The sequence below is a fragment of the Toxorhynchites rutilus genome, chromosome 3 (genome assembly GCF_029784135.1).
Source record: "Toxorhynchites rutilus septentrionalis strain SRP chromosome 3, ASM2978413v1, whole genome shotgun sequence".
In the NCBI taxonomy this organism is placed as follows: Eukaryota; Metazoa; Arthropoda; class Insecta; order Diptera; family Culicidae; genus Toxorhynchites; species Toxorhynchites rutilus.
Window position 1 is genome coordinate 30,883,455 of NC_073746.1, and position 10,469 is coordinate 30,893,923.

Genomic DNA, 10,469 nt, shown 5'->3' on the forward strand with positions numbered 1-10,469 from the left:
CGTAATGTGCGGTCGGCTTGCTGCTGTTGCTGCCAGTGTGGAGGATGACCCGAATGTTTAGATTCCACGGCGTGCTCAGCAATTGGGCTTGTCAAACACATCATTGTGGCGAATTTTGCATTTGGACTCGCACCTACATCCATATAAAGTCCAACTGGTACAAAAATTAGAGCGTGGTGACCATGGAATGCGTCGGGCATACGTCGATTGGGTGAATGAACAACAGCAGCAAAATGCTGAATTTTCGCATCATATTTTCTTCAGCGATGAGGTACATTTCGAGCTCGGTGGCTATGTGAACACCCAAAATTTCCGTATATGGGGCTCAGAAAATCCACACGTGATTGTTGAGAGGCCATTGCATCCACCAAAAGTCACTGTTTGGTGCGCATTATGGTCTGGTGGAGTCATCGGGTCGTATTTCTTTGAAAATGAGGACGGCGAGACGGTAACTGAATGGTGAGCGCTATGGCCGCATGTTAACCAATTTTTTTTTGCCACAAATTGAAGATATGGTTACGGATGACATGTGGTTTCAGCAGGACGGCGCCACGTGCCACACAACACGACCGAACATGGTCATATTGCGAACGAAATTTGAGGGACGCATAATTTCGCATTTTGGTGATGCCAATTGGCCGTCCAGATCAGGCGATTTGAAGACTCTTTTTTGTGGGGTTATGCGAAAGACCGTGTCTATGCCAACTCTACGCAAACTCTTGAACATTTGAAAGACAACATTCGTGAAGTTATGACCGAGATACCGCCCCATATGTGCCGAAAAGTCATCGAAAAATTACCTGTTCCGGATCAAGGTGTGCGAGGAAGCCCTAGGTGGACATTTGAATGATGTTGTATTTCACACATAATGGCATAAACCAAACTTTAATTTGAAATAAAAGTTTCATCGAAATTCGAATTCTAAGTGTGTGTGTTTCAATTTACTTTCGGAATTTAAAGTTGGAAAACCCTGTACTTAGTTGAGATTTCTTAAACCAAATAACACGCCTTGAATGTATTCGGAGGGGCAAACTCTAGAATACGCGTGACCACAGTGCAAGCCGAAGGAAATTTCTTTGACGAAAAAATCCCACGGCCAGAACGGGAATCGAACCCGAACACACGGCATGATAATGTGAGACGCTAACCACTCGGCCACATTGTACTACAGCTATTACTCAAGATGGTCGAAATTCTTGGGCGATACCATCGTACATGAGTGCTTCAATTTTACCGCAATCCGCACATCACCCTTTCATGGATAACTCTCTGATATCTATCTATAGTGAAAAACGTACTTTTTCGTTTATTTAACGCCATCCTCAAAAGCTTCAAGTTAAAAATTTGAAAAAAATACAGAATATGCGGTGTATCAAGAAAAAAAAAGTTTTACATTACGATTCATACAAAAAAGAAATTTAGCAGTCGAAGAAAGTAAACATCGTTAAAAAACTTTGTCCCTTGATGTCTGAAGATAAACGACACTACTGGGAAAACCTTGTAATCAACAATAGATGAGTTTCAACTATTTAGTTACAATCTTCGTGTTCAATATGTGGTAACAGAAATTCACTTCCGTCTAGATAAATTATTCCTTTTAGCTCTTCGTGTCCAAGGAAGAAACTTTGTCCTTCTTCCGCATTCCGTCCCTTTTCCGGGAGGACCGAGTAAGGGTTGCAACATAGTACATTCTTGTTTGCCGCCGAAAAGACGGCACTCGAGAAAGCACGATAGCATTGGCGGTGTTTTCTCATAACAGGATTTACCAGGTTTACAGATTAAGGGGGTATTCTAGTGTAGAGACACGAATTTCGGAAGTTTTTTCGAGCTCCGTAAAAATAAAACGAAAACCATGTTTACTATCTATTACATTATTATTTGTTCATCTATCTTTTAACAATAAAACAAAAATTGAACGTAGAAAAAATATTCATAACTAGAACAGTTACAAGCTGATGAAGTAATGGGGTTCAAAAAAAGTTGTGTCATGGCGTAGGGGTAGTGGGGGCAAAGTGGGGGCTTGTTTGGTAGTAAAACTATTGACTATAGATGCCGTATTGATAGTCACCTGATGTTTGAATAATTTAATTACTTTTGAGTAACCCTGGACTTCAGGAGAGCTGTCGAATGTCAAAATAGAAATAAAAACAGAAATTGCTCTCTCGATAGCCATTAGGCCATAGTTCTGTGCGCATGGTATCTAAGGAATATCTCGTGAAATTAAGTTTATTCAATCTGATATATTGGACAAATCATCGGTTTGGACGACTGTTCACATATTCTAGGAGAGGTGAACAGATATTTTGTTTAATCTCAGCGATTAAATAGCATAGAAATTACTTCGATGTTTGGGGGCAAAGTGGTCATAAGTGAATATCAACTTACAATGTTCTGTTTATCAAAGCTGATCATTCTGCTCTTGAAGAGGATTCATTTGTGGCTTTGACCCTGAATAAATATACCACTCCAACTAAACCTAGCTCCATTATGCGGAATTGTTGTTTGTTTCATACTACGTTTTTGTATGCATGAGAAAAATTGAATTGAGACTCTATGTGAATAGGCCAAGCATTTTTCATATATGTACCTACTATATCAAATAAAATTTGAACAAATTTGGACGAAAAAACGCATAAATCTATCCCATTTAGCTTGATAGGTGCGAGTGACCACTTTACCTCCAAGCAAAAATAATGTTCGATTTTTCACCTTTTTTTTCTAATCATGAAAAGTGAACTATTTTGAATTTTTACAATAAAATCCGTATGCTATCTTGAACAACAAAGAGTTGAACTATAATATTCTTCGAGAAACGCGAATTGAAGCGATATGTGGACGATAAAAATGGGCATATTCCTTAGGGTGACCACTATGCCTCCACTTCCCCTACACGATTCCAGCTCTTCTGGTTATCTGAAATAGAAGAATCGAACAGATTCTGAATCAGTAAAGATGCCGCTATCGCATAAACCTCGGACAAGTCAAAAACATCCTTTTTTGACAAAATGACGGCCGTTTGGAAAAGAAAATGCGGTTTAAAACGTTTTTTCTTACGTTTCACGATTTTTAAAAAATAGTAAAATAAAAAAAAATCATTTTTCAGTGGTTCATGCGATAGAGAGATGCATGCAGATTTTATTCATATAAATTCGAAATGAATCGGTTAACTAGAACTTGAGATATCGTGTACACCAGTTTGAAAAAAACGAATTTCGAGGAGAACGCGTTTGAAGTTCATTATTATGGGCGTACCAGGCTAGACACTGCATCACTAAAATGGCTCTAACACGGTAAATAATAGAATTTTTGATAAGTTCTTTCTAGGGTATATTCTTGAATGCGTAAACTACAGAATTTTTTGATTTTTTCCGAATTTCTAGACTAGAAAACTGCCTTAATACTGATTAATATTTTCTTCATAAATATCTCCAGTAAACATCGCATCGGCCGCTCAGGACGAGTCCAGTTCGGAGGAATCGCCTACTAGCACGGTAAGCACGGTACCGGCTAAGCCCGCTGTACCACCTCGACCTCGAAGCATCGCCGCAATGGAACATAAGCGGATAGTAAACGTTGGCGGCGGACTGAACGCGAAGAAAGTCCACAGCACCAACATGGAGATGGAGAGTATGATCAAGGATGGCGACTTAGACAATGCTGACTGTGAGTGTTTCGGCGGATTCTCTGTCCACTGACGTCCATTGCAAATAACTTTAACATTTTCTTATCCTTCTTTCAGTGACCAACCAACTCTGCTCGAACATCATCAACCAGTTGGTTCAAACGACCAGTTCGGTAATACAGCTGCACCAGCGATTGAAGTCCAACGATGAATCGGGCGGTGGCAGCGGCAGGAACAACTCGCTCATGATCAAGGAGCTGGAAAACGCAGTTATCATGACACAGAACATGCTGACAAAGGTTACCAATAGGTACGTATATCTAAGGTGGAACTGTGAGTCTCATCTAATTACCATTCTCGTCCCACAGGAACATTGGAGGGGACAGCATAAACCTTAACAACAGCACCAGCATGTACGAAAAGTGCAACGATATTCTAAATCAGGTGCAGAAGCACGTGAACAACAGCGGCTGACGGCAGCAGCTAACGGCTTTCGGCGAGTACTATTAAGTACTAATGAAATTGTAACTATAATTCTTTCAACCGTTTCGTAGATTTAATATGTATAGGCAAGAACATTACCGATAACGAGTAGTGTAAAATATGTAAGTGTTTCTCTTCGTGAGTCGATTGCGGTGTTTTGTAGAGGCGAGAATGTGCGTGAGTGCGTGCGATCATTGTATTCAGCAAACTAATTCAACAATTAGATTTTAAATATAGGAGCAAATCTTTGAATAGGGTTCAGCTTTAACGCAGAAACGTATTGTTTGTGTGTGGATAGATTGGCGTGAGTGTGGTCCCTGTTGCTATTTGCTGGAATTGTGAGGATATGAACAGAGAACAATAAATTAAACAGCAGACATTAGATGTGCTTAAATGAAATACGACGGTGTGTGTGTGTGGATGTATGATAAATGTCAATCATTAGTTGGAAAATCAACAATGTTTCGTCCAGTTTAGTTGATAGTTATTTTTACGAAGCTATTTAATAGGAAAGACAGTGCGAAAGTTTAAGTTGGTTCCTCCCTTACTGTTGAGAGGATCCTTTTTGATGGAGGAAAACGCCATATTTAGATTTGCTAGTTGAAAATGTAACCTTTTTTCCATTATTGTCAGTTATGAAATGAGAATAGTGATAGGATAATCGTTTTAGCACCTTCAGCTTTTCAAATTAAATTATTAACCACTTTGGTAGAGAAAGACATTCTGTCCATCGAAAAGAATGCGTTCGGCAATAGCGGAACTAGTTAAGCTGTGCGTTCTAGATTCAATCGTTATGTTGTCGTTATCTATTATTTAGACAATTTGCTTACGCTGTCTTTAACGTCTTGTAACAACAGCTTCCCCTATAACCAGCCAAAGGTGGAAACCTACGTAATTTCTTGAACAAAAGTAATCACTACAGGTTAGGTCCTTCCTTCTGCCAACATGTCCCGTTAAGATTTTAAAGCAAAAAAATAAAAGGAAAACTGGGTGTACAGTATATTCTAATCACCAGTAACTTGTCTAACATTTTCCATCAATTCAAATGGTAACATATGGAATAACTACTAAATAATTATTAAATCATATTGATTTATCCTACTAATTGTAAGGTTTTAAGACACATAGAAGAAACCCTTTTTGCGATACTCGAGCATTTTCTCCATTTCTTACTCGTGTTACGTTCGAAATTAAATTCTGTAGATGCCAACAAAAAAAAATATCATACGAAGTAAATTTAAAGTGAAGACAACAACATTTACGTGGACACAGTCCCTATTCGTGACCCATCTCCGAGTGTGGCAAATCAAAAGAAGTAACCTCAATTTGGAAAAAAAAATAAACATTAAACTTGATCGGTTGGGAAAAAAAGTATCAGTGATTTCATCGTAACAAAACTGTTTATTGCTTTCCACTATCACAACATAACGTAACCATTCTGTATACTCATAAACAGCAGCAACTAACTCGGGATTAGAAGCAAGTTCAATGAGGGCTGCTAACTGAATGCACACACACACACAGGCAGAGATGATGTTTACTTAGCGTTTCTTGCTGGTAAGACTTGTTTAATCTGAAGAATAATAATCTACAAACTCTAAAAAGTGTCACACTCATGTGTGAAGTGAATAATGATATGAGATGAGAATAAGAGAACAACAAATAATTACCACAACGCGCTTATGATTCAATTCAGATGGATGATAGAAAGCAGAAGTAGTAGTGATATAAATGCGAAAAAAAAAAAACAAGCAAAAGGTACAGGATTTTGGAAGGAATTGGCAGTGAATTCCTGCAGACTTTCCAACTCGAGTCAGCAGTAACACGTAACAAACGTAATCATTAAACTGAGTAACACGGCTGGAGAGAGAGGTATGTGTAGATGTAATCACTCGCTAAATGCGTCCGGAAAGGAGTTAAACTACTACGTGAGCTAATCGAGGAAGAGAGGAAATATATTTAAAAAGTCATATTTTAAATCTTAATTTGGTGCGTTTTCTTTTTGCCTCATTTTGTTTGCACTCTTTTGCCCGATTGACCCAAAACTAACAACTCTAACCCCATTTTGCTTTTGTTCCATAGTCTGGAGCGAATAGGAACCTGGTGCATCTTCTTGGCCTTCAAAATGCACAATTTTGAAGGTATTAAGATAACGCTCGCCAGGCAAAGCTGACAGGATGTCGCCCCATGCTTTCGTTGCCGCGCGTATTCCTTCTTTTGGTTGTTCCAGATAAGGAAGTGTAATGCGTTGGTGGCAACATTCAAACTGCTGCTAGGATGCTAGGTGAGTACTAATGCTTATGCTACTCTAACAAATCACTACGAAGTAATGCTGCTATTAATTTTGTTTTTCAATTCATTCTTCAGATGAATGTGATGTAAATAGAGAGCTCTAGCGGAAGACATAAGTAGAATACTTCCAATTGTATATAGATACGGAAACCATGAATAAAGTCCAGCTGTTGTTGTTCATTTTAATCGTATAATATGGAGTGAGTCATTCTTCGAAATTCCCTTAGACTAATCTTGAAACTTATATTATGGGTGGCTTGATTGTAATATGGATAACAGCAATTTATTTATATTTATGTGGATTATTTTAGTGAATTGTGATATTGTAATGCTTGCAGACAATATCATTCTGTTTATCGCAACTGAAGATATTAAACAAACAGCGGAACACTGGAACGAAGATCTCAGTTCTCTTGTTCTGTGACATATTGAGATTCGTTCGCTTCTGGCCTTGAAAATGAACAGTTAGAAAATCAATCAATTGGAGCGTCGTTCATGTGAGCTTAACTCTTTAGCTACGCCCAGCCCAGCAAATAATGCGCTGGAACTGAATTGTTAGATTGGAAACTGCAAATCATTTGAAACCTTTATGGTTTTATAGAGAATTTTTAAAACCAGCTGCTGCAGAATTGTACCGAAAATTGTTCTTTATAGAAAATGTGGAGATATGATTTCAAATCCATAAGTATATCATTGAACAATCGCAAGAATATTCTATCGAAGATAGTGCTGCACGATGCATAGCTTCAAAAATTTAAAAGTACCGTTGTTACCTTGAGCAATAACTCAGATTCTGTATGTATAATCAGTTTTTATAATAAAATTTGAAAATAAAGACGAAAGCAAGTTTGCCCAACTAACGCAAATGTCGTGATGAACAAAATTTTTAGCAGCACTTTGAAAAAAATGTTGCATAAGCGTGCAACAAACGTTGAATATTGGAAAATGTTGCTTCACTCAGTTGCAAAAAATTGATCAAAGATGGCACTCTTGTAGTAATATAAAAAGCAAGGCGCGTAGAAGTATATCCTAAGGTGGGCCAACTTGCTAAAACCACTCTTCAGCCATCTTGGAAGTCTACTGTGTTTTGTTTGTAAACAAAACACAATACGCTTGTGCCCAAGCTCGCTCGTGATCAGTCTGTCTCTTTCACACTTCAAGCAAGTAATTCCCCTTCTGCTTTCTTCCGTACTGTTTTCATATACCGCTCCCCTAACCAACTTAGTGACGAAACGGCCTCACCTAGTACCATAGACCCGTCTTGATAAAAAGGTGTTCAAATAAAAATTGTAGTACTAGATGTATTATCTATTTCAGACACATCCTCAACTTTCGATTCGGAACATACAAAGTACAGTGTCGCTATCTACTGGATTTTATGGTTGTATGGTGTAAATGTAAACAAGCAGTGTGCTTTTCAACTTTACTTTGAGTCAGATATGTCAATTTGAAGACATGTCTTCATTTTGAAGACATTTGATTTACTGTGAAGATATTTGATTTTGTGAAGACATTTTCAAGACATTATGAGGTACCGTCGATGGGGGTGAAAATGGGTAAAAAAAGGTAGATTTCGAACTTTTTGTTGAATAACTATCGTAAATTAGAGTAAAACACAATTCTGATGACGAAGAAACGTTCTCTAATGATGAGCACTCGTAAATGTTCAAGGAATTGTTGAACAATATTAAATTTTCACTGAACTACGATTAAATGAAAGTTGACCCAATCTCACCCCTTAGAGGAAAAAAGGGGTCAAAGTAGTGAATATTACTTTCTATTAAGAATTGTGTTGAGAAATCATTTTTACCAAATAATTTCGAGATAATTTAACAACATGTAAGTGATTATATGAGTTACGAAAATAGTGTCAATCCACCTAGAAGTGCGATGGAAACGTTTATATACAGCCATTCCATGCCAAACCGATTCTCGTGAAAAAGGTATGGTTTTGTTCTTTATCGCAAAACATTAGACCCGTATTTTTTTATTTTTTTACTAGGGTGCCCATTTCTATTTTAGGGTGGTCCGAAAAATGATTTTTTTCACTTTTTCTCAAAAATGATTCTTTTCAAAAAGTCGTAACTTTTGAACCACTGAACCGATTTAGATAATCGACATATCAAATTGAAGCCAATAAGCCATACTTTTATTAAAAAACACTGAACTTGAAAACAAAAACGGATTTCATTTTCGTAATTATTGATTGTGGTCGTTTTTTATTGTATTCATGGCTTTGGACTAGAGGGCGCTATATTTGTTTTTATTTTCTCTTGAAAGATGAGGATTTTTTACATAACATATCTCGATATCAGTGATGCAATTTTTTCGTTTTCGAGATATGATTTTTCAAAATTTCATCCTTTTTTTCCACCACAAAAAAATTATAACTTTTGAACTACTGGACCAATCAGATGACCGACATATCAAATTGAAGCTAATGAGTTTTCTTTGAAAACATATAAATTTTGCGAAAAATTTGGATTTTCGTTTTTGTAATTATTAATTGAGTTAGTTTTTCATAGTTTTCGCGGTTAAGGATAGAGAGCGCTATATTTTTTTTTTCTAGAAAGCTGAGCTTTTTTTACATGATATATCTGAAAACCAGACAGGTGTAATTTTTAGTTTTTGAGTTATTATTTTGCAAATTTAACAAGTTTGAAGTTTTCGTTCACTATATCTATTGGACTAGATTAGACCTATGCGACTAGAATCCAATCTTCCCGTAAGTGTGATATTTTCTCAAAGAAGGATAGCTTATTGGCTTCAATTTAATATTTCGGTCACCTAAATCGGTGGAGTAGTTCAAATGTTATGAATTTTCGCAAAAAGTCATTTCTGAATAAAAGGGGAAACATTTTTCTTCGGAACACCGGTTAACTTTGAAAAATCATTCCCAAAATACGAAAAAAATAGCATCTCTGATATCGAGAAATGTTATGTAAAAAATCCTCAACCTTCAAGAAAAAATATAGAAAAATATAGCGCCCTCTAGTCTAAAGTCATGAAAACAATAAAAAACGACTACAATCAATAATTACGAAAATAAAGTCCATTATTGTTGGAATTACGTTTTAAACAGATTTTTTTTCTTTAAACGGCCGCCGTTTTGTCAAGTAACACCATTTTGAGTTGTTCGAGGCTCATGCAATAGCGACATCTTTACTAATTCAGTTGATCAAGTGAACATCACCCCAATTCTTTCACAAAAAACGGACCTGTTATAAGTGTTCTATTAACTCTCCTGTACTCGCGCGCAAAATCATAACTTGTATACTCGGGCACAGTGTCACAGTCCGAAAGTTGAACTTCTCTGTAATATTGCTATTGTGTATTTTTTAGACTTTATTGGTATTTTTTTTTTGAAGAAGAGAGTGGAATTAAACGAAAAAACTTCTTCATCTTCATTCAACTTTAATAGTCATCTAATTTAGCCTCCTCAAAACAGAGTAATTTTTGATACTCCAACACAAATAACGAAATTCTACTTTTTTCCTGTTATTAATTGAAAGTAAGCAACTGTATATTCAGTATATATAAAGTATAAAGAACTAAAAGATAACATAAAAACGTATTGATCGATAGTGGTTCCATTGCACAATGGTCCAGGAGATACATTTATGAAATGTAAAATCTAACTGATTTTTTTAAATGAAATAAAAAATCTAACTTTCTTATCTTTATAGATAGAGGTAAACATCGTTCGACAATGTTGTAATCCTAGTTATTTGAGACATCTTTGTCGAACAAAGTTTATTTCTATCTCTTAAAATAACCGATATAGCGCCTTTTACTAAGTTACGTTAGGGTCATCATGAAAAAAACTGTTTTTTGCTGTTACTTTTATATGTCAAATTCTACATACAAACTGTCTTCAGAAGACTTTCAGAACTTACTAACACAAATATTTTTCGATTCAGGACTTGTCAATATCTCAACTTCGCTCAATGTTATTGATATTTTTTCCAAAAAACACGCTCTTTTCATTTGTTTGTCATTCTTTCTGGGGTAAACATAAAAAATGTTTGTTGACGGAATTTGCAAGAACAAATTTCACTTTATATAATACGTG

The 10,469-nt window shown here is 36.3% G+C and overlaps 1 protein-coding gene across 8 annotated transcripts in view; it reads left to right on the top strand.

Moving 5' to 3' along the window:
* Positions 1-6,562, top strand: part of LOC129775144 (uncharacterized) — a 378,096-nt gene extending 371,534 nt beyond the window's left edge. For all 8 annotated transcript variants that reach the window (XM_055779483.1, XM_055779484.1, XM_055779487.1 and 5 more), the window contains 3 exons: positions 3,433-3,663; positions 3,740-3,932; positions 3,991-6,562. In XM_055779483.1, coding sequence (XP_055635458.1) covers positions 3,433-3,663; positions 3,740-3,932; positions 3,991-4,096 — 530 coding nt within the window. In that variant the 3' untranslated portion in view covers positions 4,097-6,562. The remainder of the gene's footprint in view (positions 1-3,432; positions 3,664-3,739; positions 3,933-3,990) is intronic.
* Positions 6,563-10,469: the final 3,907 nt, after the last annotated feature.